At 41.5% G+C, this 27,643-nt stretch overlaps 2 protein-coding genes and 1 pseudogene across 4 annotated transcripts in view; 2 read left to right on the top strand and 1 right to left on the bottom strand.

Annotated features, from left to right (window-relative positions):
• Nucleotides 1–24,405, top strand: part of Corin (corin, serine peptidase) — a 197,164-nt gene extending 172,759 nt beyond the window's left edge. For both annotated transcript variants that reach the window (XM_060380731.1, XM_060380730.1), the window contains exons 17-22: nt 1,993–2,106; nt 5,674–5,723; nt 5,868–6,042; nt 19,112–19,383; nt 21,495–21,628; nt 22,634–24,405. In XM_060380731.1, coding sequence (XP_060236714.1) covers nt 1,993–2,106; nt 5,674–5,723; nt 5,868–6,042; nt 19,112–19,383; nt 21,495–21,628; nt 22,634–22,828 — 940 coding nt within the window. In that variant the 3' untranslated portion in view covers nt 22,829–24,405. The remainder of the gene's footprint in view (nt 1–1,992; nt 2,107–5,673; nt 5,724–5,867; nt 6,043–19,111; nt 19,384–21,494; nt 21,629–22,633) is intronic.
• LOC132653293 (U6 spliceosomal RNA) lies at nt 18,787–18,901 on the top strand (annotated as a pseudogene).
• Nucleotides 24,406–25,418: 1,013 nt separating the features above from the next.
• Nucleotides 25,419–27,643, bottom strand: part of Atp10d (ATPase phospholipid transporting 10D (putative)) — an 87,147-nt gene continuing 84,922 nt past the window's right edge. For both annotated transcript variants that reach the window (XM_021654650.2, XM_021654649.2), the window contains one exon: nt 25,419–27,107. In XM_021654650.2, the coding sequence (XP_021510325.2) occupies nt 26,774–27,107 (334 nt within the window). In that variant the 3' untranslated portion in view covers nt 25,419–26,773. The remainder of the gene's footprint in view (nt 27,108–27,643) is intronic.

Here is a 27,643-nt window from a genome sequence, read left to right as displayed (position 1 = left end):
TTGGATATGGGCTACTTCACTGAATATAGTATTTTCTAATTCCATCCATGTACTGGCAAATTTCATGATTTCATTTTTCTCATAAAATTATTTCATAGTTCTGGTGACTCATACTTGTAACCCCAGCTCTTGAAAGGCTAAGGCAGTAATATCACCATGAGTTCAAGGCATCTTGTCATTCTTAGTGAGTTCTAGCTTGGCCTGGACTACATAGTGAAGCCCCATCTTAAAATACGTATGCATCTTTAAATATATGAAAAATAAAACATATGGAATAAACTACATTAATGTATATATTGAGAAAGGATATCAAATATCTAAAATACATAAGGAACTTAATCAATGAAATCACTAAAAAAAACTACAGAAAAGATGATAAAAAATGGACTAAGGGCTTGAATAGACATTTTTCAATTTAAGACTTAGAAATGGTCATAAGTAACAAGGAAGGCTGTTCAATATTGATTGTGGGAAATTCAGTTAAAAATCACAGTGACAAACACTTCATGTATGTTGAAACAGTATTTATTAAAAAACACTTCAAAATACCACTGAATATTTAGAGAAAGAAAAGCATATATTCTTGGTAGAATATACTCTATTTTCCCACAAACAAACAAACAAACAAAATCTGACATGATTTATTTGCAAACCCATGTCTTGGTGTATACACACTGGGAATGAAATCAGTATCTCCAAGAGTTATTGGCATTCTCAGGTTAATTAACATGGTGTTCTCGGTAGCCAATATATGGTAACAGCTTTTGTATCTATGGATAGAATGGACAAAGAAAACAGGGGACATGCGTCTGTGCACATGCACACACAGCAGGACAGCATTCGGCTTTAAGAACTCAAGCAAATTGAGTCAGCATAGATAATATTGGATAAACAGCATGCTCTGTAAAATCAGCCAGGCTCAGAGTGGCAAGGTCTCACTGACATGCAGACTCTGAAAGGATCATCTTCTACACTGGACAGTAGAATGGTAGACTGACAGGAACCAGGGACCAGACAGTGGGGACCAGACGGATGATTTGTCACTTGTATGGATGAACGAATGATCATATCTGCCGGACAGTGTGACGACTTAACCGTGCTTTGTTCTGTGTAGTGGAAATTCACTAGGATTGTTCGCCCTCACCACAAAAGGGTATGAAAGACACTTTATGATGGAAATGTCTGTGAGTGCATCACATTGCATGCCTTAAACATAAACATCTTTTAATAAAAGGCTATCGCAATGTATCTGGAAAGGGTGAGGTAAGAAAACTTGAAATCATGCCCATGCTCAAACTCTGTTAGGACTAGAATGGTGTTGATTTGCTGGCTGTGGTTAATAGTGAGCTCTGTGGATTCACTGTTTAGTCATGAGCCACATGGGTTCACTGTGTTTATGCATGAACCCCGTAAATTCACTATGGTTCATCAGGAAACCTGCGGATTCACTGACTCTGTTTGGTAGTGAGCCCCGTGGACCCCCTGTATTTAGTAATGAGCCCTATGGATTCACTATGTTTAATAGTGAGTCCCATGGTTTCACTGACTCTGTTTAGTAGTGAGCCTTAGGACAGAGTTACCGGTGCTGAAGAAGTTAGTTCTGTAATACGAGGAATGTCTAAAACTCATTTTTATAATAGCACTCCCTTCTGCCTAATGATGAGTTTTTCAGATTTTCTATTTAATGTAACTGGGAGCAAGCTAAAACAATGGCTTTTCTTGTTGGAAGCTTGTGAATGAATGATGTGCAACACACAATATGTTGTATTCTGTGGGGCCTTTCCCCAAGATAACTAATGGGCCTGGTCCTTTTCCTAACTCCCTCCCCCTTTGCTAATCACTCTACCAACAAAGCCCCCCCTCCCGAATACATTTCTTTTCTTCAAATACTGATTTGCAATGTGATATATTTTTTAACAAATGAGTCCTAAATAATGATAGTGCCCGTTCAAAGATACTTTGACTATTTACCCAGCATTTGCCTTATATCAGAGAACCGTCTGGGACTGAGCTGATGCACGGACCGGAAGGCCAGCACTGGCTGGGGCTGCATTCCGGCTGGGAGAATCTCAATGGGACCACCTTGCAGGAGCTGCTGGTGCCCAGGTAAGAACGACGACCGCACAGCAGCACATGTGCGCACCTTGTGTTTCCTCTGTTTTTAATATGAAAACGCTCAGGTTTGCCACACCAGTGAATAACTTCCCCAGAACGCCTGTTAATCTCTACATTTCAACAGTAGCGTCTTCTTTATAGACAGGATTAGTTTTTATTTTGACAAATCTCATTTATCAGATTCAGTCAGAGCCACAGGAAATACTATGTTAGGAAAAAGACTCAAGAGCTAATCTCTTGTCTCTTAAATGTCTTGTTTTGAGATGAACTCTCACATCTGCAGTTCCTACAAATACTACCTAGGACTAGTTAACAGGGGACTAGTTAAGTAATGGTACTGAAAAGTCAGAGTGTAAGAAAATAATGAATACAAATTAAAACCAAAGGCCGGTAACTCTGAAAGTCTTCACTTCTTAAATGATGACACAGTAAACAGGTCTCTCTCCTTGATGGATGGGCTAGAAGAGTGAGTGAAAGAAATGGATTCTCTTTTCATGGATTTGTTTTCATCTATGGGAGTGTGTTAAGTATATGAGCAAGGGTGAAGGTGCTGTCTCATAAGGCCAGAGGGTGTTGGGTTCCCAGAACTCTGAGTGACGGGCCTCCTGCTGTAAATTCTGAGTGTAGAATGCAGGCCCTCAACAAGAGTATTACATGCTCTTAGCTGCTGGGCCACCTCTCCAGCCTCCTCCTTTTTAAAGGATATATGTGTTTTGTGTGTGTGTGTGTGTGTGTGTGTGTGTGTGTGTTTTAATAAGAACATTTTTGTGGTCCTGAGACTCAAAGTGAAGGCTTCATGCATGCTAGGCAAGCACTCTACAACTGAGCTGTATTCCCAGCCCAGGGAATGAAAATTTCCCCAAGTTTTTATTGACTCTTTGTGAGTTTCAAATGATGTGCCTCAGACCCGCTCATCTCTCCATCTCCTCGTATCCGCCCTCCACCCTCACAACCTCCCCACCAAAAGACAATGAAAAGCAAGCAAACAAAACTAAACTAATAAACAAAACAAGGCATAGAAAACATCTCATCAAGGTAGTGTGTCGCCGTGTGTCCATAGCATGCCCGTCTGTCCACATCTTCACTTGCAGAGGTTCATTGCAGTGTGTCATTAGCCTGGCTCTCTTCCTCTGGTTTCTACAATATCATCAATATTGGATCCTCACTGGACTCCTCCTGGTTACCCTGCTGTTTCCCTGAGTCATGGCGATCCTGCAGCTTTGGTTCAGCAGACTGGCCCTGTCACGTACTCCAAGAGTTCACAGATGATACAGTTTTGGGAGGGCCAACTCAAAAGCCCTGGGTCTGGGCCTGGGTGGTAGCTGAGCTGGCGCTTCCTCATCCACACCACCAGGGTGAGCTCTCCAGTACTGTGCTGGCTAGCCTGCCTAATGCTGCCACCAGCAGGGGCAAGGGCAGCTTTCCCACTCTCATGCCCTTTGGGCTGGCTCACCTTCACCAGGGCCAGCTCCACTGTGCTGCCCGGGTGAGGTGCAGGGCCGGCTGTCCTGAGTGCTGCTGCTGGTGAGGGGTGGGGCCATCTCTCCTAAGTACCAGAGCCAGTGAGGGGTAGGGGCAGTTCTGCACAGCCTCTGGACATCTATATGGACCCAGGCGGCTTCCCAGATCACAGACATCCCCGTGGTCTCTAGTGGCAATATAGACAGCAGCACTGGGCCCTGTCATTACACAGCCACAGACTCAGTCATGGCCCTCAGCTGCAGCTTGGGCTGGGACTTCACCATGGCTCAGCTAGTGGGGCTGGCTACCCACAACAGACTATTCCTCTCCTTCCTCTTGTCTCCAGTTCCATCTCTCTTCACAATGCTCAAACTGTCCTGCTTCTCCTCTCTCCCATCCATCCACCACATACTTATACATTTTAGCGGCTCCTGTTGTGGGTGGGCCACTCAGCTGCTGGGCCTATCGATGTCCTCTGCTGTCCATGCTGCGTGGCATGGTGGCTCGCAGACCTCTGTGTGTGGCAGGAAGGTCTCTGTATGTCTTTTCCCTCCCATGCCACATGGGCCTCTGTCCTCTGTGTGTCTACACACAGCGGGCAAGTCTCTGCAGGAAAGAATTCTTTGCTTGTTTGTTTGTTTTGTTTTTTCGAGACAGATTTCTCTGTGTAGCCTTGGCTGTCCTGGACTCACTTTGTAGACGAGGCTGGCCTCAAACTCACAGAGATCTACCTGCCTCTGCCTCCCCATAAGCTGGGATTACAGGCGTGCGCCATCGCAATGGGTAGGAAAGGATTCTTATTAGACGCTTATTACATTACAGGTATTAGCCACATTATCTTATACAGATTGACCCATCGATCCTTTACAATAAACTCCTGAATTATAATTATCTTATTCTAACAGCTGAAGAAGCTAAGGGTTAGATTTAAGACCATTTAAACAACCATCTCTAATGCCACAGCCTACAGATGGTAAGTAATGGTAAACTCAAGCTAAATTTATCTGACTCCAAAATTTAAGTGCGAGGTAGATCATGTCTTAAGAACTACAAAGAGGAAAAGAAAAGGTGACCCTTCACCCCTCAGAAAATCTCAAGATTTCATTATTGCTCAAACTCAGTCCTCAGATTTCTGAATACTCTGTCAAATGACATACTTTCTCTAAGCCAGTGACCCAAACCTTTCAACACAATGATGTTCCTCTAAGCTGGGTATGGAGAAAGCCCTTTAGGTCAAATAAATGAATAAATAATCATTCCACTTTGGGGATTTGTAAGCATGGCTCACTAACTAAATAAGATATTGTGTAACAACTTTGCTACAAAGAGTGGGGTGGGCAATCCTTATGAGTCTCTACCCAAAAGCCATTATTTTAAAAATGTGATAATTAGATTCACAACTAATTTTTGAATGTCATTTTTATACTAGGCCCAGGGCTAGTCTCAAAAGGGGTATGGAAGTAAAGGAAAGAAAGATTTGATGCCAAGGAACTTAGATCATTTGAATACATTCAGAGATTAGGCTACTAGGCTTAGATATACAGCTCAGTTGATAAGGTGCCTGCTGTCTAAGTGTGAAGACCCAAGTCATTTGAGTAAGTTCAAGCTCACTTTCTCCTGTCATCAATTCCTATGTCCACAGTTTAACCTTGACAGTTTGGACAGGATTTTTTTTTTCTAGTCTAAGTGCCCTATTCCTTTATCTTCTATATAAAAATTTAAAGGAATATTTTATTTCTCTCAGCCTATATCTCAAGGTTTGTTCAGCAGGGGTACATATCTGACCTGCTCATCCCTCACCATAGATTCTAAGTATTAACTAAGATGATGTAAGAAGCTTCAGGATAAGAACTTCTCTTTCCGCAATTGTGACATCTTGTTATGAAGTCAAATAAACTGAAACAAGTAGTGTGTGTGCTCCCAGTGTGGGCTCTGAGCACTCCGGTGCCCTGAGAAGTCTTGCAGTAAGACAGTTGTGCTCAGAGAGTATGGACTCCCCTGAAAGTAGACCCTGTGTTGTTTGACTTTGATAACATGCTTCAGATAAACACTAAGCATGGAACTTAACGTTCTAACATTTTATGTTTCCAAACCTAGGCAGTCCTGTCCAAGCAGAAGTAAGATTTCCCTTCTGTGTACTAAGCAAGGTGAGACTGGTGGTGTATCATGGGATATGGCATTTTACTGTGCTGGCTCCTGGGAGACAGGATCACTGATACATGACAACCAGAGCTCAGCATCTATTTGGGTTTGGTGATGAATCATGGATTATGACTTCTGCTCCCTGCTAGACTGTGGTCGACGCCCTGCTGCCCGAATGAACAAGAGGATCCTTGGAGGTCGGACTAGTCGTCCTGGGAGGTGGCCATGGCAGTGCTCTCTGCAGAGTGAGCCCAGTGGACATATCTGTGGCTGTGTCCTCATTGCCAAGAAGTGGGTTCTCACAGTTGCCCATTGCTTTGAGGGGTAAGCGACACACTTTCATTTTACTTCTCTCCAGGTATTCCCATTTGTTGCTTGGGAATTCTCAGTGGTGTATGGAACTTTTTGGAGTCATTTCAACACAAATATCACAGACATTCTCTTTCCCACAAATTCTCTGTGGAACTCTCTCTAGCCTTTCTCATCTTCCACTCACTAATGACCAATAACTATACTAGGTGGCTAGGACGTATTGCTATAGAAGGAGGAAAGTGAAGACGTGCAGAAGACTGATTTCTCAACCACCGCAGTTCAGCCTCTGTTCTGGACATCTTATGAATATATATGGAAATTATTTGTTTGGAAGCTCCATGAGGCTCAAATGAGCAACTAGCTTGTAGTTTGGTAGGTAGAACTAAAGGTACAATGTTTGTGTTAGGTTTTTCAAAACTCCAGAACCAAGTCTTTGTCCTAACAATAGGTTCCCCACAGATTTGTGTGTGCAGGAAGTGAGATAGTCTATTTAAAGCCTTAGGAACCATGCTTGGCAGCAACTAGCAAGACTGATGAAAGTGTACATCTCTTAAAAAAAAAATATTGCTGCAAGCACGCCTTGTGCATTTCCCCTTGGCATTACGGTCTGAGTATACTCCCATTTTGCCAGCGTTATTCACTTCTTCCCACCCTTCCTCTTGTTTCCTCATCATCCTGAAGGTTACCCCTGTTACAGCCCAAAGAACATTTCTCCATGGCTCTAAGCACATCCAGTTATTCACATGGTGTCACTGTTGATTTTTACAATTTAAAATCACACTTTGTACATCCTTAATGCCTTTCTCTTTAAGTAATATACCATGGGCATCCCTCTAGGTCAGTTCTTGTAGCACTAGTACATTATTTTTGGAAGCTGAGTACTATCTGTATAGACTTGCCATGAATTTTTCTACTGGTCTTCAGTTGATGAATATTTGAGATAGTTTCAGCTTGCTGTTATTATAACAATGCTAGGGAAGAAAGCCCTTCTCTAGTCTCCTATGGGTGCTACGGCTTCTAAAAAAGGCTGAGAACACACTCGGTTCCATGTGGGATTACAGACATGGACAGGTTTACTAAACTTGGAAAGTTTAGTAGGGAGACAGATTTTTTTTTAGTATTTCTTTAAATTTTTTTTTGAGATTATAATATAGTTACATCATTTCCCCTCCCTTTTCTCTTTCTAGATCTACTCATGTACCCACCTTGTGCTCTCTTGAATTCATGGCTTCCTTTCCTTTAATTGTCATCATACTTACAGATGTATATTCATAAATATATAAATACAATTCGTTCCGTCTGTGATGCTGCTTGCGTTTATTGTTTTCAGTGCTGACAGTTTAATATTACATAACCAGGTGGTGTGCTCTTCCCCGGGTGAGAAGATTTCTCCCACCCACTGCATTCCTTAGTTGCCCGGAGTTTCCTGTCTAGGACTGAGGTCTCCTGAGCTTCTCCCACTCTCATCCATGGTAGCATGTTTATTAGTGTTGTCAGTATTCAGGTCATGGACTATGACTTCTGCTCCTTGCTAGACTGTGGTCTAGCAAGACCTATTCAGGTCATGTGTAGTCAGCCATATTAGTGAATCTTCGTCGGTGTTACTCCTCTCACATTTCTGGGAGCACAATCTCATAGAAAACACCCTGGTCCTCTGACTCTTACAATCTTTCTGCCCCCTCTTCTGCAGTGATCCCTGAACCTCAGGTGAATGAGTTGTGTTGTAGATGTATCTATCAGTTGAGAATGGGTCCCATATCTCTACATTTGGTTGGTTGAAATTTTCTATAATGGACCCTGTCTGTTGCGAAGGGATGTTTCTTTCATATGTTGTAAGAAATAAAGTTATCGAGAATGTAGTTAGGGATTCTGCTGGTACAGAAAAGTGGTGGTTTGTAAGTTTTCCTACAGGACCCATGACTTCACTAGTCCTAGCTAGTCAGCTAGGTTTCCAGGACCAGGAATAACTTTCTTCTTGTTGGATGGGTCTTAGGACCAACTAGAGAACTGTTGAGTGCTGCTACAGTGTGTGTTCTACTACTTGGAGTTATTGTACCACAGTGGTTAGTGGAGCACAGATGGGTAGTACTGTTGATTGCTTCTCTCCCTTAGAAGCTTGCATGTCACTTTCTGATACTATAAACACTAATCTTTCAGGTCAGCTCTGGCTCAGAGGCCTCTGGGTGTGTCTGAAGGGCATGGTCCTCCACCTCGAGGGGTTACCAAGAGCAATAGCAATAGATTATGATGTTTGGGGAGCCTCTTGACAACCCCAACCAACAAAGGGGACAGACATTTAAACATGTATTCAAATATGTAGCAAATGATGATAAATTAAAAACATGATAAAACTCGATCTCTACTGGGGGAAAATAGTATGAAAATATCAACCAACACCTTCTGTTGGGAATTTTCATATGTGAGAGCCAGAATGGTTGGAAGGGTCTCTAGAGTTTTTCTAAAATCACACTGAGATGTTCTCGGGACCAGATGTTTCCAGGTGTCTTTTTCAGTTCTGATTTGTAGCCCTCACTAAGCAGAAGATTATGCTGGCAAAGCAGATTCATCAAAAGTCATCACCTAAATGAACCGATAGCTCTTTAAGAGACTGACACTCCCAATGTGCTCATTAATTCAAGTTTATGGGCTGCTCTTGTCACAGGTGGAATCAACGTTTTCTCTTGCACTGGGGTACCTATACAGTAAGGAAGGGGGCTTGTAAGAAGGAATAAGTATGTTTTTCTAATTCATGACATAGAAATGATACCAAAGACCTTGAAGAAATTTTGTTGAATCCAAAATTTAACAGTGGTGTCAAGAGGACCCTGCTCATCCATTACGAGGTTAGAAATTGCCCAACTTCAAACAAGTCCTTGTTTGACTGTGTACCCAGTACCTAATTTTGTTTTATGGTCTCACCAGTGGCACTGCAGGCTTTTCAGAACTTTTAATTGTAAGGCATCTTCTCTGCTGGGGCCATCAATTGCTGCAATTATTGGGATTTACTTCATATCCTGATTCTATCCTTTGGCAAGGCATAACATGATCCATCTGTGGCCTTTTCATCCTGTCTCTTTTAATTAGATTGGTGGGAAAGAAAAGACAATTTGTTTTGCCTTTCCACAGAGGGGTATTTAAAAACACCAAATAAAAATCAAAACCATGAGATACTAAGTTGACCAGATAGAGCTCCACATTCCCCTATACCAATTCAGCTTCAGAGGTTCTAAGGAGGAAAAGGCTTTGACGTGCAGTGGTAATATAACAGGCAATTCCCTCCCTTCCTTCACGCTTGAAGGACTGAAGGATGAACTTCTTGGACCAGCCCACAGTGAGTAATGATCAAAGCTTTTAATTTCCTTCCAGAAAGCTTGCATGGAAAACTGTCATCCTGACCACAACCTTAAACCCGGTCATGTCACCAGTGTCTTGATTTTTTTACAGCACCAGGTGGTCCAGAATTTTGGCTGTGTGCCTGCATTTCTGCCCAAATTACCTAGCTTCCTTTCCCTCTCCCCAACTTTTACAGTCCTTTAAGTGCATCACATCTGTTCTTTGACCTTCCAACGATCTCATCCCTGGACCTTTCTGTCAGATAAAGCAAGAAGACTTCCAAGGTGAAGAGCACATTTTGTAATCTTTTTCTTTATATCCTTAAGAACATACAGGACATTCATTACTTAGAAATAGATAGATAGATAGATAGATAGATAGATAGATAGATAGATAGATAGATAGATAGATAGATAGATGTATGGATAGACAGACAGACTAATAGATAGATAGATAGATAGATAGATAGATAGATAGATAGATAGATAGACTGATAGATAGATAGATAGATAGATAGATAGATAGATAGATAGATAGATAGATAGATAGATAGATAGAGGAGGCTCCTGGGAGGATATGTGAGTGACTCTACCTGAGACTCCTAGCAGTGATGGACATAAATAGCAAAATGGCCACTTCCTAGCCAGGTTGGACTTCCAATGGAGGGAAGGGGCACCAACCCATCCACATGCTTTTGATCTAAAATTCACCCTGCCTACAAGATGTGCAGGGATAAAGATGGAGCAGAGATTGAGAGAATGACCAATCAATGACTGACCCAACCTGAGACATACCCCATAGGTGAGAGCCAACCACTGACACTATTAATGATACTCTCCTAGGCTTGCAAACAGAAGCCTAACATAGTTATCCTCTCAGAAATTCCATCCTGCAGAAAATTGAAATAGGTGCTTAGACCCACAGTGAAACATTAGGCAGAGCTTGGGGAACCTTGTGTAAGAGTCAAGGGGGAAGAATAGAAGGATCCAGAAGGGACAGGAACTCCACAAGAAGACCAAGAGAGCCAATTAACCTAGGCCCATGGGAGCTTACAGAGACTAAAGCACCAACCAAAGAGCAGGCATGCACTGGACCTAGGCCCTGACACATATGTAACTTATGGGCAGCTTGGTCTTCATATGGGTTCCCTAGTAAGTGGAATAGGACCTATCTCTGACATAGACTCTGCTACTTGTTTTTCCCTAGCTGGGCTGCCTTGTCTGGCCTCAGTAGAAGAGTATGCACTTAGTCCTGATGTGATTGGCATGTGCTGGCATGAGTTGGTATTGTGGGAGGTCCACTTTTCTGAGGAGAACAGGAAGAGGGAAGGAGAGAAGAAGGTGGGAAGATGGGGCCAGGAGGAGAGGAGGAAAGGGGGCTACGTTTGGCATGTAAGTGAATAAATAAAATAACAAAAAAGAATAGATCAATTGATGAAAGAAAGAAAAAAAGAAAGAAAGAAAGAAAAAAAGAAAGAAAGAAAGAAAGATTGTGCCATGTCTGACTTTCAACATCAGTTGGATCTTTAATAATCCCTGAGAATCTTTCCATCTAAATTGGGAAAGCTCCTTCTCTTATTTGTCCCAGAACAAATCATGCCCTTAATGTCTCAAACAACACTCCCCCCCATCTGACTGCTTTATAGTTCACTCAGAAAGCGAATTACTGAGGGCCGTGTTGTGTCCTTAGGATTACCCCTTCTTCTTGGTGCTTATGAACTAGGTCAGTCATTCACAATTTATTTTTCCATTTCACCTTCTGGCAGTATTTGATACATTCTCATCACTAAAAGTGTTCATGAACACAGAAATTCTCTGCTTTGGACCCACACCTCCTCTGTGATACCATTGAAGAGTAGGCAAACGTGGTTTTAAAAACTTCCAGTTGACCGGAATGTGGCTCTATGCTCCCCACTGCTCTGCCTCTTCTAGAGATAGTTCTAATGTTCTCCGCTCTCCCTCCACCACCACAATGTTTATAATGTAGGTCGTAGCTGGCCTGGGTTACCAACCAGTCCCCAGTTTCTGGGACTTCCAACACTAAATGTTCCCCTTCTGCTTTTAACTTCTGATAAAAAAACAAAACAAACAAACAACAACAACAACAACAAAAAAAAAAAACCCTTTAGGAGAAGTTTGGCAAAGTTCAACCGGGAAAAGAATGGCTGTACAATGGGAAGCCTTCAGAACCAGAAGAGACAGAGACACTGGGTCTAATGTCATCACTTCCTATCTGGTACATCACACCTGGAACAGAAAGGTTGACCATTGTTGGAGAATAGAGTATATCCAATTGCTAACTGAGCTCATGCCAAGTGTATAATCATGAACCTCAAATGAGCATCTAATTAATGCAATGGACACTTCAATAGGAAAGTCAGATTTCACCCTAAGAGACAGTTAGGGTGAAATTACTTGACAGCTTTTGTCAAGTAATAAATCTTCATTACCTTGCAGTGATCTCAGCTCATATATTGTAAATAATAGAGGTGCTATCACATCATTCATCTCATCTTAACCCTTTGCTCCAAAAAGTTCTTTGTATCCTTGGTCATATTTCCTATTTTGCTTTTAATCTTTACTTTTACTTCCACCTTTGGCTACTGCTCCATTTTGATCACTGTTCACTGGAAGACACCTAAAATGTCCGTTATAGTTACCCTCTCCATTTCTCCTATCTTAGTGTCTGTGGTAGTTGGGTTGTCATCAAGGGCAGCAAAGAAACGATGTTTACTGGAGTTTAGTAATGACTTCCTCCTTGCCAAACCCAGTAGTGAGTTTTCAGTTTCAGCTCACTGGAATGTCCCTTACCATTGTATCACTGTTTCTTTCTTGAAATAACTTTATTTTTATTCTGGAATACCGAAAGATATTTTGGCTTACACCTTGATTTCACGATCTACCATTTTCTTTTCTTTTTCCATCCTCAGCTATTTTGGGACCACTGAATGTTCCAGGGTCTGTTGCCTGGTTTTCTTACCTGTCTTTAGTTTACTGGTCCAATTATATGCCATATTTGAGCAAATATGAATATTAAGTATTACCGTTTTGAATATCAAATACTGTTAGTAGATTTCAAATTCATATTTCCTGCCCATTTTACCTTTCCTCTCAACTACCATTACCATCAGCAGCTACTACTACTGCTATTCACACACATGTGAACACACACACAAACACACACATACACTTTAATACTTAGAAAAGATGTCCATTGAAATGTATAATAAACGCCCTACTTTAAATGGCTATTGATTCCTCCCGTCTTTCAGTGATCAGCTAGAGGGTCAGTAGTCTCTCGTCATCTCTTTCCATGTTTTGAACTGTATATCAGTTCAGTATTGCAGTGCGTTAAGCACGCACATATTAATCACACAGAAGATGAATTTTATGCATACTGGCTGCATATGACTCTCGAATGGAGAGGTGGAGGCAGGAAGGCTTGTGGATAGAATGCTCTGCTTGGCTCTAGTTATCTGTTAGGATGAAATGAGCTGTGACAGCCAGCACATTCCCCCTCCTTGCACATTCCCCCACTGAGAGCCATTTCCATTTCCTATGTTTTCCTTTTGAAACAAACTCCTACTCATTTTAGAGCTAAGACTTTTGATGATTGCTGCCGCTCTATGACAGCCTTCAGTTTCACAGGGCTCTAATCCATATGCAGTCACATTAACCATTTAGATGATTCTTCCTTTCCCCTACTTACCGTGGTCACTTGGGATGGCAGAATACAGACAGCAAAGGCTACTACTTCTGCTTACTACTTCTGTGCTAGCTTTGGGACTTTGTGCCAAAGCTATCTTCCTTTGTCATCTTCCTTTGTCATCTGCCATCTTATTGCCCACAAATCATTTTCCATTCACCTGACAAGTTTTTTATTTCCTAGTGCCTCACTTATATCTATGATGCTGTTCATTGCTTCAGAGTTTAATAGAAAATGTGTGGTGTAGGTGTTCAAGGGACCAGCTTTCTGACCCCATTAGTTACTGCCACTATCTCTGTGTCTTACGTGACTTACCATTAAATATTCTTATAAACCTCTCAGAGCAGACATGACAATAATCATTTGAAACAGTGTGTAGAAACTCCTGGAGAATTATAAAGCTCATTGACAAATGGATAATCTAGGCTGTGAATCTAATTTGCTTTTAAAAACTTTATTTAGCCTTTGAATCTGGATGTTTACATCTTTGATTTTTGAACAACTGGAAGGTCAGATACACTGGGTATTCCATTTTTTTCTCATTTTTTTTTTTTACTTATTCACTTTACATCCTGATCGTAGCCCCCTCCTTCCTCTCCTCCTTGCCCCACCCTCCCATTCTCTTTACAATACCCCCTGCACTTGTCTTCAGAAAAGGGGAGTCACCCCCCTGTACCACCTTACCCCAGCACATCAAGTCTCATTGGTACTAAGCACAACCTCTTCCACTGAGGCCAGACAAGGGAGCCTAAGTGATTCAAAGAGGGGCAAGTGATCCAAAAGCAAGCAACTACATCCATGTCAGAGACAACCCCTGCTACAATTGCTAGGGGACCCACATAAAGACCAAGCTGCTCACAAGCTACATATGTGTAGGAGGTGTTCCATTTTAATAGGACAGTGATTAGCTGATGCCAAGAGGTGGAAGGCACTGAACTAGAGCTTGTGGCTGATACACCTTTTCAGTAGCTTACACCTGACCTCTTCTTGCATTTGGTTTTCATTCACCCTGATCTACATTTTGTGTACCCTTTCTGCAGACAATAATTTTACAGCACTAATGACAGAGCTCAGTGTTAAAAGTAAGAATTGGGTTAACTCCAAACTGCCCCCAGATCACCAGCTAGTTGTGCTGGTTTGAATCTTATAATGTTGGATGGATTTTATTATGCTTGTTAATTATATGTAGCAATTTTCCTTTGTTAAATGGGTAAAATATTCCATATAAAGCAGTCAAATGCAAAAACATTTTGTGTCTTGAAGAATAAAGATGACAAACATCTATAAATCTAAGTAGATGAAACCGAGCAGGGCGGCCATTGGTAGAGTGCTAGCTAGCCTGCACAAGGTGCTGGGCTCAGTCTCCAACACTCTAACGAATAAAAACTTCAAAGTGCCTTTGCCTAGCAGAATTAAGTCATATTTTCATGTCTAAACACTAGAGTTGAATGTGGAAAATTGCAAACCACCGTGACAGGTTATTTCATCCAGATGTCGATACGACAGTACATATGAGACATGCAAGTCATGAGGTTTCCCTTTAGAGTTCATCACTGAAGACTTGAAATTACAGCATCTATGCCTCATCTCTCATGTGCACTCGTGTAAAATAACAGTAGAAGCGTGGATACATTTGATCTTAAATGTGAATGATACAAAATGAAGTGTATCTGCAGGAAGAATGAAAAGAGAAAAATGTGAGCTAACAGCTTCTTGAGCTATATGCATTGTGGGTCATTGGCTGGCCCCTGGCTCTACCTGAGCGTGCTTACTCAATATTAGGGTAAGAATAGTGTGTGTGTGTGTGTGTGTGTGTGTGTGTGTGTGTGTGTGTAGGCCACAGGCTAATCTCTGGTATCATTCTTTTGCTTGGAATGGTCTCCCAGTGATTTCGAACCCTTCCAAGTGGAATAAGCTGGCTCACCAACAAGCCCCAGAGATCTGTCTGTCTTTCCCTTCTCAGCTGAGTTTACAAATGTACACGACCATGTTTTTGACTGGTGTGAGTTCTGAGGACCTAATTCAGGTCCTTGTGCTTACAAAGCAAGCACTTTGCCATCAGAGCAATCCTCTCAGTGCCTAAATCCAGAGAATCTTTGCACAAAGATTGTGAACTTCTCTTTGATGCTGTTTTGAAGTTTGGATTTCAAATGGGAAGTTGCCATTATTATGCTGTGGATTTGAAGTTCATACACTTGGCTCATTGGATCCTGATTCTAACTTTATAACCACGTGCTATTCCTATGCTTGTCATTGAGTACTTTTTGATGGGTGGTAGATTCAGGCGGCATCCATGTAGCCTTGAAGTGTTTCCCCCTGTTTTCTTCCACCTAGAGACAGACTGTCTCTGCCCTCATTCCTGACTCATTTTTCCAGTATATGTTTAGTATGTTTCAAGCCATGTTTACCATGGCTAAGAACGACTGGTCTATACAATAGAATTAATCAGCCATTCCTACACCTCTTCTTCACTTTAGAAACCCCTTTCCGCTTTCTCAGTTCTCTTTTTACACAGCTGTGGAGGAAAAACATTAAGAAGCACTCTACATTTTATATAATATGCATAACAAAACAGAAAGGAATAATTATATCTACTTTGTCTTTTTCTTGCTCTTGGTGGATGTTAGTGCCGTAAGCATGCTAGTCTGTGCGGCAAGACTGCTGAATGTAAGTTAGTAACAGTGTTTGGTTTTTATTGACCCCTGTGTTTTCCTGTTGGATTTAAATTATAATTAAATATTGACTTTTGATGTTATTCCATTTCATTACAAACAATTAAGAATGTTTAATTATTTTGAATATTGCTTATGGCTTAAGCAGAGGATGAATTGCTGCAACAACTAAAGCTAAGTCGTGGTTTTGGGATAAGAAGCTTCTAAGGAGGCATTTAATAACTCAATCTGAAAAAATATTGTAGATTTCATATGTCTTAACAGTAACACTCCATGTGTACATGATGTTTCCTCATTGATCATGTAGACCTAGTCTTGTAGGCTAGTAAGAAAAAAATGAAACAAAAGGCCAGAGTAAAGAAGACAGGAGGGAAAGCATGCATTTTGAATGACAGCATTATGTAATGGACCATAATGTTGTAACATTATCTTGTCATGCCCACATAACATTTCCTCCAACTAATCATAGTCATTTCATGAACTGGTCATCTTCACTCAAGCCTATAATTTGTATAGGCAGAGGTCATGCCTTTCTTGCTGGTTGTAATCTCCAGCACAATGCTTGGCCTACAAAAATTGTAATTTATCTGTATCTATTGTATCCAATTCATGATGTCATTTTTATAGGTTTGACATTATTTTCTTTAAAACAACTTACAAAAGTACAGAATGTGTGACTGCACAGAGCTCTTTAATGGAGTTTGGGTCAAGGTTCTGATGTTACTGAAATAAGCTTAAATGTCAAACTTGAATATTTACCAAAGCCAGGAGAGCTTTTTCCATGCTCATTTCCAGCTTTGATTTCCTATGAAGTGACAAGGTGGAAATGTTTAAAGAATTGGTATCTCTCCAAATGGTTCCATGTCTACCCTGGCATAAAAATGACTTATCTACACAATGAAACTAATCTACAACAGCTGATTGGACCAGAAGTTTTTAAGTCAGGAAGAGTGGGAGAGCAACTAGTTTCTTATACCAAAATATTAGAGAGTGTCCACATGAAGATTAGCCCCTTAACTCCATTATCCAACAAATATCCACAACTCTGACCTTAGTCTTCTCCACAGAAAACAAAGGTCAAAAAAAGAGGAGAGCATGAAGTGATCAAAAAAATAGACCTTGTTTACATGTTTGGAGTCTATTAATAATGCTTTAAAATAATTTGTTTGTTTCTGTCAACTTGACACACGCTAGAGTTATCTTGGAAGAGTGACCTCTGTTGAATAAATCCCCCTACAGATTGCCAGTCAGCTAACTCAGATGTACCACTCACACTTGCTACCATGCTTGCCCTACAATAATGGACTGAAAGCCTCTGAAACTACGGAACAAAATAAATCTTTCTTCATTTAAGCTGTGTTTGTGGTATAGTCTCAGCAGTGAGAGAAACTAACATAGTTCTTGTTTTCACAGTTATAGAATTCTGTGGGGGTAGAGAGGGGACTATAGAGAGTAGACAGATGTACTAACTGCAAATGTCACTGATGTCAGTGAAAACCATGAGAAGGAAATTAAAGCAGGTTCATTAGCAGAGAACAACAGAGACAGACGGTAGAATAGCAAGGTGCAGGATACACATTGAAAGTAAGCGTGAAGAGGACTTTCTGTTGTCTCCAATATTGGGTTGAAGAGAGAAATGATTCAGTTAGTCACCGGTGATTGGAACTGTTTTTGTTCCAAATATTCTGAATGTTTATACATCCCCAATCCTGTGCACTGCCTTTATAGATCTTGGCTATTACCAAACATCCAAGCAAGTGATTTTAAGATATATATATATATATATATATATATATATATATATATAATTTATTACAATTTACTCAATTTGTAGCCTGGCTGTAGTCCCCTGCCTCATCTCCTCCCAATCCCACTCTCCCTCCCTCTTCTCCCCCTATGCCCCTCCCCAATCCACTAATATGGGAGCTTACCACAGACAGCCTCTGAAAGACTCTACCGATTGAGGTGTTGAGGCAGAGGCTGAGATTCATAGCCAAACTTTAGGCAAAGTGCAATGAATCTTATGAAAGAAGGGGAAGATATAAAGACTTGGAGGGGACAGGAGCTCCAAAAGGAGACCAACAGAGCCCCCCCTCCCAAAAACAAAACAAAACAAAAAATCCCTGAGCTCTGAGAACCCTGCAGAATCTGATACCCCAACCAAGGACAATGCATGGAGAGGACCTAAAACCCCAGCTCAGATGTAGCCCATAAACTCAGTCTTCAAGTGGGGTCCCTAGGATGGGGAGCAGGGGCTTTCTCTGGCATGAGCTCAGTCACAGGCTCTCTGATCACCTCCCCCTGGGGGGTAAGCCTTGCCAGGCCACAGAGGAAGACAATGCAGCCAGTCATGATGAGACCTGATAGGCTAGAGTTATATAGAAGTGGAGAAGGACCTCCTATACCAAATGAGTGTTTTTAATGGACAATTGGATCAAGTTTGTGACGCAGGTCAGAGAATTGAGCTCACGATATACTTCCAGATGTCACCAGAATATGGTGTATTTAAAACCACTGGGCTACAGGAAATCATCAAGGGAGTGTGGAGTGCATAAAGAATGCTAAAAAGGGGTCCCAGAGCATGTCAACATTGACACCAAGAGGGTGGAAGAAAGACTCGGAAGAAAAGATGGGTAGGAAGCAGGAAGCAACTCCTAAGATTGGAGGAAAATCTAGACTGATAAGACCTGTAAACTTGGGGAAGAAAGCCAAAAAGGGTAAACATTGCCTAAAGCATTGATGACAAATGCTCCTCCAAAATAGAACCTGAGATTGACCACTGGGGTTTATAAGCCAGCATTTAAAACCCTGGCCTTGAAATCTGCCAACAGCTTCCCTGAACACTTGAAACTTCTCTCAAGTATTTGTTCTTTCTTGGATGACCTTAGTCTTGGCTTTCCCCCTCTGTTCTTTTTTGTTTGTTTGTTTTGTTTTTATTTTTTTACATTCCCCCTTGTTCCTCTCTTTTTCTCTTAATTTTTAATTGTCATTTTTATGCCACAAAAGAGGTAACTACCCCTAAGACCACACAAGTTCCGTTTTCAAGAATACTCTGTTCAAGAAGGCTGAGTATTTGCCACCAGAATTTCAGTGATACATGGAAGATTAGCATGTCCCTGCACAAGAATGATATGAAAATTTATGAAGCACTCAATACTTAAAAAAATGGTTAATTAAATAACAAAAGATGTCTGATCTTTGCTTCCTTGTATAACAATACTCACCTATTCATTCCTTGGGCCATTGTGTGACCACTTCTTACGTGAACGTATTGGGAGCTGGGCACGGGGATAGCTGTTGTTTTTGTGCAAGAGTTACTTCCAGAAGCATTGCAATTGGAGCAGATGGGGTTGAAGGTATTCTTGTTTTAGGAGAGAAGATGCTGATATTTGGAAAGTGGTATTCGGCATAAACAACCTGGACCATCCATCAGTCTTCATGCAGACCCGCTTTGTGAAAAGCATCATGCTACATCCCCGGTACAGCCGTGCCGTGGTGGACTACGACATCAGCGTAGTGGAGCTGAGCGATGACATCAGCGAGACGAGCTACGTCAGACCGGTCTGCTTACCCAGCCCGGACGAGTTTCTAGAACCAGATACGTACTGCTACATCACCGGCTGGGGCCACATGGGCAACAAAAGTAAGCGAGGGTCATCTGCGATCGCCCACTGAGCTCAGAACTGAAAAGCGCTAGCGTTCTTTCTAGGCTTTGGCTGCGATTTCCCATTTCACTTGTGAAAACACAGCCACACAAGGTCAATGCTGAGGCTGCGTGGTGTTCTCCCCTCAGCCAATCGCAAACACGAGCACTCAGTCACGGCACATCCACATGCCCACCTGAGATGCAAGCTCTAACATGCTTCCCTACACTTCTGACTCTTTCTCCAGGGAGCTACTACCAATGTCTTGGAGCTTCCCTGCCGGGTCATACTTGCCGGACACCCTGCTAGAGGGAGCAAGGGTTCTGGCTCTCTCTTGGCGCAATTTCTCAGAGACTGTGTGGAATAATTAGGCAAGTCCATTGCTGCAGTTGGGATACATGATCACGTTTTCAATTCTGCCATTAGTTGGTTCTTATCTACATGTGCAGCACATCCTTCTATAAATAAGTGAGATACATATCTAACTGTTTAAATGGCTTAAACCGGGCTTTATAAAAAGTGACTTAAACACAAAACCCATAGGAAAAAAATTGCTACTTACTCTCAACCTCTCTAAAAAACATTTGCTTCTAGTTTGACATATTTAAAGTTTAGGCTAAGAACCGAGTCGACAAAATTGTTGCAACAGCTTCAGGACAGGGCCATGCTTCTCTGAATGGTGGTGCATATTGGTCTCCTAGGATCTTGATAGTAACCATAAGAACACCAGTTTAAAGGGACTTGTTTTCTTCTTGAAATTTAGTCAGACTGTTTGGGCTATGTTTCTTTGCTGTGTGATTTTTTAAAATGATGGGAAGTTAATGTTTTTAGATATCAGTGACTTCTTCAACATCATCCTGTAAGAATTTGGAAGGCAATGCTGCCTTCTAATGCCACCATTCCTATACTTGTTGCCTTGTTTAAAAACCATGATTAGTACCGTAACGAAATGAGTGGACAATATTTCATAGGGTCCCTATTCGTAGTCTTTACAGAGCAGCTATATAAACTTGCAGTGACGGGGTACCAGGGAGCACACCCGGCAGTCAGGGAACAGCACTAAGAGCACGCAAATGAATTCACTCTGGAGGCTCACATTGACCTTAGCCATCCCAGCCTCTTGCCTTCCCCAGAAGGAATGAGATGATCCTGAACACACAAGATTGCTGCCCAGAGGAAATGCACTGCGGCCCAGAAGATGCTGGCTGGTGGCAGGAGCCTCAGCTCCCCCAGTGTGCGGCATGGTGTTGGCTGCTGTGCTCGGCCCTCCTTCTGAAGCCTTGTTAAGCTCGCGCTACATCACATTTATTTTTCCCCAAATGACTATCATTATTAGCATTGCTTCCCCATCACTGCTACAAAGGACACTCTGTATGGTTTTTAGGATGTGCAAGATTTACGATGTTTTGCTTGGAGACAGCTGCTATTATTCTTAAGAAACTTTAGGCAAGACAGAGACCATATCTTCCATCTCTTGTAAGCAATAAATGATAATGCCTTTTTCAGATCTTTCTACAGCAGGTTTTCACTAATCCTAGAGAGATAGACAGATATGCTAGAGCTAGGAACGCTGCTCATCCCCCTCTTCATGGTCATAGCTGATGTTTTTCCAGAGCACGTGATGAGGGGAAATTACAAGCCAGTGGTTTTCAACCTCCCTAATACTGTGACCCTTTAATACAGTTCCTCAGGTTGTGGTGACCCCCAATGACATATTTTGCTACAATTACTTCATAACTGTAATTTTGCTGTTATGAATATTAATGTGACTATCTGATATGAAGGATATCTGATATTTGACCCCTTTGAAAGGTCACCAGTCAACCCTCAAAGGGGTCGCAACCTACAGGTTGAGAATCTCTTATTTAACGTCGGCCTCATTAGGAAAAGAAGGAGTATCAATAGATGATTGTTATCAAAATTTCCAAGCAGAAAATTTGGGTTCCAAACAAGTCTTCCCCTTGAGATGATATCTAAGGGAAAAGATATGGTTCTCTAGGTGTTATGAAAATGTTCCTGTAATATTGTTCATTTTGTATTTTGCTGGCCACACCTTTGAGTCACCTCTACGCTGCTGAGTATTTTTCTTTCGTCTTCTGTTCGAATGCAGTGCCCTTTAAGCTGCAGGAGGGGGAGGTCCGTATTATTCCTCTGGAGCAGTGCCAGGCGTACTTTGACATGAAGACCATCACCAGTCGGATGATATGTGCCGGCTATGAGTCCGGCACCGTGGACTCATGCATGGTAAGCTGCCTTCCAACTATGCAAGCCACCGGGATCCTCTGTGACTTTGGTGAGCTTCCATAGCTGGTCATAAGTCAGGTGCTGTCTTAAGCTCGGGGCGGGGGGGGGGAGCACCAGAGGACATCATCAGGTATAACCATGACATCAGCACATACATTGGCGCCCCAGCTCACATACCGTGTGAAGACTTCCTTCTCCAATGTGAACACCCTGGCATTGCTTGATACCTTATGGCCCTCATTTGATTAGTGTCCTATCGAATGTCACTGCCTTCAACCTCAGATAGGATTTATGGCTATAGAAATCTGCAAGCCACGCCTCTTTGGCAGTGGAGAGAAGGGTTTTATATTTACTTAAACAACCATCAGATATTGTGCTGAACTATCCCTGGGGTTCAAATGGGCACGTGCAGTAAGAAGCAGCCAGAGAGGAGCAGGGAGCCGGGCTGCTACAGTGCTGTGCTGCTGCTTTGCTGATCAGGCTCTTCAGATGTTAGTATTAAACGGAGATAAACCATGCTTGTCATTAGCCCAACAGAATTAAATGCCATTTGTGATGGCTCACTTTAGAACATTGTGTACAACTGATTAATGGAGGGCTGTTTTAATTTCCCATTATGGGTACTTTCTACTTTTATAAGATCAGTCCAACTTAAAAAAAAATTGTTGAGATAATCAGTTTTGATGCATAAAGGTGTTTTTTTTTTAATTTATGATATTTTGTTATATGCATGAAGTAACTAAGAGTCATTTGACCTTGTAACCAGACAGAAAATTCTCTTTGCAAACTACATCAATCCCTTTAAAGCTCAGAATCCATCATGTTTATTGGAAAGGTCTGTTGATAAGAGTGGAAAGCAGATGCCCTCTCAGGCTTACCACGAACACTTTGCTGAAAATTTCCAATTCCGTTAAGCTGATTTAGGCACTATTGCAACCTGAGGGTGATAGCCCAACACCAGACCTCTGAAATCCCAGCACTAACATCAGTTGCTATTCCTCGCAGGGAGACAGTGGTGGGCCTCTGGTTTGTGAGCGACCCAGAGGACAGTGGACATTATTTGGTTTGACTTCATGGGGCTCCGTCTGCTTTTCCAAAGTCCTGGGACCTGGAGTCTACAGCAATGTGTCTTACTTCGTTGAATGGATCCAAAGACAAATCTATATCCAGACCTTTCTCCAAAAGGAATTCCAAGGATAATCAGGGGCTTTGCCGGAAACCTTACCAAGAATGAAGATTGTCCTGCCAAGAGCTGCACGGGCAGGCAGGCTTTTCACGGGATGCTCAGTGTTCACTGCAGGATCTCCTGCTGTTAGATGAGTTTCACTCAGCCTTTGATTTCTTCAACTGTATCATTCATTAATTTCATGAATTCTTTAAAAGCACAGAGCAAAATAGGGTTTGTTTCTGCTAAGCTAACCTTGAACACAGTGTAGAATTATCAACTCCATAAAGACAACATTTGGAGCTCTATGATAACAAGTTATAGAAAGTTCTTTTTTTACTATCACAGACCAACACACAAACACACCGACACACAGACACACACACACACACAGAGATACACCCTGACAGTTCTCTAGTTTCTGCTCAAGCACAGCGGCGTAGGGGAGCACATTTCAGAACTGACCTTGGAGACTGACTTTTAATTTATAAAAAGCCAAAATAACGTGCATGCTTTATGTTATTTCCTATCCTGTTCTAAATCATTTGAAGAAATTATGAAAGACAGAAAAGACCCACAATATGTGGGTCTTCACCCACATGTGAAGCTGCAAGACATACAGAATGTAAAATTCCTTAGCCAACAAAAACTAACACTCGGAAGTATAATTCTATCCTTCCTGTACTCATATTAAGATTGTAATGTCATAAAAATACCTCCATAGGACTTTCCCTATTCCTAGGGATTTTCAGTATAGGTCAGTTAGATGGCTAAGATACCAACAATTAGCTCGACCCTGGTGAAAATATTTGTCTGCCTATGTGAAGATGAATGAGAACCTTTCTCATTCTGTAAAACAAGCAAGTTAAAAAGGAGAAAAAAAAATTAAGTTAAATCTGAAAATTACTCTGCCTGTGTTCACCCAAGCCAGAAAAGCTACAGAAATATATTTCCAAGTGTAGCAAAATGTTGCACAGAGTACAAGATTTTGCAATTTCCCTTCATGATGCCTGACATCTGGTGTTGCCATTTTGCCCCACTGATAATTAAAACTAAATTTAAAAGATGCTTTTAAGTACTAGGCTGCTTTACGCAAATCAATTTCCAAAGCCATTAGTGGTTAAAAGTATTTTTTTTTCCATTAAAAACCTTCCAAACACAAACCTTCATACATGCCTAATTTAATTAGCCAGACATTAACTCTGTAACATCCAATGCCTCTGTGAACAAGGAGGACACGCTACTAACCTTCACGAGCAACCAGACTGCCTCAGCATTCCGAACAGGGACCACCTGCAATTTTCTACTTGTATTTTATACTCTTTTTCTATGTGTCAATATAGCTCAAATGCAGAAAGTTATTTCAAGCATTTTTTTCCATGTTATCCATCTCTTGTCCTGGACTTTATTACGAAGGGTGTGTAACAAGCCATTGTACTGTGGCCACGACTGTATGAAGGTTTAAGACCATTGGTCAGTTTTGTTATAATTGTTGGCACATGATTAATAAAACATGCTTTTAGCCTTGGTGAACTTCTATTCAGCAAAATGTAAATATTGGACTCATTTTAAATAATTCTGAGTACAAATAAAGTGGTATAATCTTTAAAAATTTTTTTTTTCTCTTGAGGGTTATGGATGGAATATACAGACCAAGTTCAGGAAAGTGTCTGTCTCTCTAATAGCATCATGGTACCCAGTCTCCTGTCAATTAAGATTTACATATTGTATAGCTCCCGCTCACAGGAACCTGCTCTTTGGCACTAGTAGCAGCTTCCTCATGAGTCTGATGAGTTACTAGTAGCATTATTCATAGAGTTCCCGGAGAACATCAACCCTGCCAACAGAACAGGAATAGTGCATTTTTGCAAGTGTTCCTACTCTTTAGAAACCTTTTATAATAAAATCATATCCCAAACTGTTTATTATTTGTTTTCTTGGATTCCTCAAAATTTGGTGAAATATTCCAAATTATGAAAGCACACTGCACCACACTAGTTTTGCTGATTCTGCATAAAATTATTATTATTTTTTCTTGTAAATCGGACCTTTTAAAAGCTTTACAGAGATCTGAAATCTCCTCAGCCAAGGGGCCTGGTGTGTTTTAAAATGTTTCAAATTCAAGAAAAATAGTTAATCACCAAGTAATTAAATGTAGCAGTATTTTTTAGCAAGATATACAAATAATTGCATAAATTGTATAAATCATTTCAGATTTACCCAATACACTAAGTTTGGATTTAATTTATAAACAAAGCTGTGAGCATTTTGGAGTTGTACATGCAAGATTTTAGCCCCATGACATAAACATTCAGTGTTTTCCTATATTCTTACCTACAGATAATTCACACTTTGGAAATGACCTTTCTTCTTCTTGTCATAGTCCTTTATTCTTTAGACTAAAACCTTTTTATGCCTATATGGGTATGTCTCTAACACTTATTTGGGAAATGATGACCTCAGGGATGAATTCCAGTTGCTTTGGGGACGATACATAATCTGATGATCAAGTGATTTTTTTTTCTCCACATACAAAAAGGTCCAAACATCATTCTGAAAAAGGCGTGCCTTGGTGTAGTGCTGGCATCAGCTACAGCTGGATTCATAGAGCAATGACAGGAGTGATGACAGTTTTCAGTGAATATTTATTTATTAAATAATTTATTTAAAAAAAAACATCTCAGGGAAGTAGAAGGTGGCTTCCTTGAGGCACGTGGTATTTTGACAATTCCAGGAATCAGTCTATATGAAAAGACCATTTAACAAGGATACCGGGAAGGTACAGAAAGTGACTAGGAGGGTACACAGCAGGTAACAGGCCCTGAGAGCAACAGTTTGTAAGACTCTGATGTAGACACCGACCTTTAGCACGGGGATTCACAAAGGGCACTCTAGATGACTGGTGGGAGCACTGTCAGGTGAACGTGGACGTTTCGAAAGACTTCGACGGGAGAACGTGACTTCACAGCAGCAAACGGACTCACCTGGTATAAAGCAGCTCCTAGGCACTAAGCAAATCCATGATTTGTCACAGCAGAAAACTTGCTATAGACATTTCTACCTTTAAATGTGTTACTCTTTCGGAGAGCCTCAGGGATCCCCACTGAGAATAACCCGTTATCAGTGCCAACCCGTATCTCATTCTGTAGAGGGTACAACACAGACGGGCTGCACAGTGCCGCAACTACGGACTCTCACGTGGTCCGCGGCAGACTGTGTTGAAGGTGATTGTCTCACGTTGATGGGGGCGTCCTCAGTTTCAGAACTCGGAAGTTGCCCACAGTCTGTAGGCTCAGCTGACTGTGTTGCATGACCTACGTGCATGTTTCCTGGTTGACCACCTCTGCACGGCGGGAGCTCATGCACCTACTGATAACAGTAAACAGAGCAGAAGGCAGCCTGGCTGCTGTTGAACCCAACGGTCCCCCACTTCCTCCTTCCCTATAAAGGCTGTACTTCAGCACAACGCTGAAATGACAGCGAGGGTTGCTAAACACCCTCATATCGAGACCAAAGGCCTTGTCTCAGGAGAAACCAAAGGCTCTAGGGAATTTGTCTTCAAATTAATGAGTTCTCCTAATAAACACGTTTTAAACGTACTTTTTTTCTTTCTTAAAGAGAATTCAGGTTGGATCTCGCTTAAAGCATTTCCACTGCTTTAAAGTAAATATATTTCAAACAAATTTCTTTGATAATGTTTTCACTTAAAAGACGATTAGAATTCCTTTGCAGAAATCTAAAACGTGTCATAAAAACAACATATGGTCCTGAATCAAATATTCCAATTCCCTGAACTCTGCTCAGGTCAAACGCTATCCCCTGTTTACAAATGTACACGCAGGTATACAGTTGCAGACACAGCGTTGGTTTTTCCACGCCAAGCAAAATGCTGACATCCCTTGTATAAAAACACAAGTAATCCTCACTTTTGAGGGGCACAACTTCTGCATCCTTGCAAACTTAAAAGATGACCTGCAACCCTAAGCAGGGTGTCCTGAGGGTCCAGGCATCTTTGAGGCCTCAGGTTCAGAGCAGCCAAGGTCTAGCACAGTCTCACATGTAGGTAAATTTTCTTGCTCAACAGCACATGATGTTGCTGATTTCATTGCCAGGACAGCTGAAGAGCCAGTCATGGGTCTGTCTGAAGCAGCAACTGATTGGCTGGCATGCGCTGATGTCTCCCGGTTGACCTTTGCAGTCCCTCTCCACTTCTTGAGAGCTTTTGCTCTCTCCTCTGGGGCAAGTCTGTCGAAGTACTTGGCTCTCAGAATTGGAGATGGAAACATGGATCCCTGAAGAACTCGGTACACAAACCTAGGGTTACAAAAAGCATCACAGAATTATATTCATTTCCATTGCATCATGGGACCCCTGGGACCCATTGATCAGTTTAAAAAAAAAAAAAAAGGAAAAGACACTTAGCTTTTGAGCTAGAGGAAGGTAAGTCAGCTGTAAAGTGTAATTACAATAACATGAAACTGGACGTGATGGTGAGCCTGTATAAGTCCAGTACTTGGAAAAGGTTAAATTAGAGGGATAGCCATGAGTTCGAGGTCAGCTTAATCTTGGCTCTGAGTTCCAGGCCAGCTTGGGCTACTGCGCAAGACCCTGACTTAAAAACTCAAAATAACGTTATTTAAAAATATTAAACAGATTAATATTTATGAAGCCTTAGCACACAGTGAGCACCCTCTAAGTGCCTTCCAAATAGGCATAAGGGAGCACCTTTTCTACAGTTATAGTAATTTCAACATGAGATTTGTGGAGGGAAACATTCAAAGCAAAGAAGGTTCTTCAGCGTAAGTGAAGATGGCTCCTTTCAGCAGATCCGTGCCCTTGGCCCACAGGAA

Source organism: Meriones unguiculatus, chromosome 3, assembly GCF_030254825.1.
Source record: "Meriones unguiculatus strain TT.TT164.6M chromosome 3, Bangor_MerUng_6.1, whole genome shotgun sequence".
NCBI classification, from domain to species: Eukaryota; Metazoa; Chordata; class Mammalia; order Rodentia; family Muridae; genus Meriones; species Meriones unguiculatus.
Note: the sequence above shows the minus strand (reverse complement) of the source record. Positions and strands in the feature narration are given on the sequence as shown.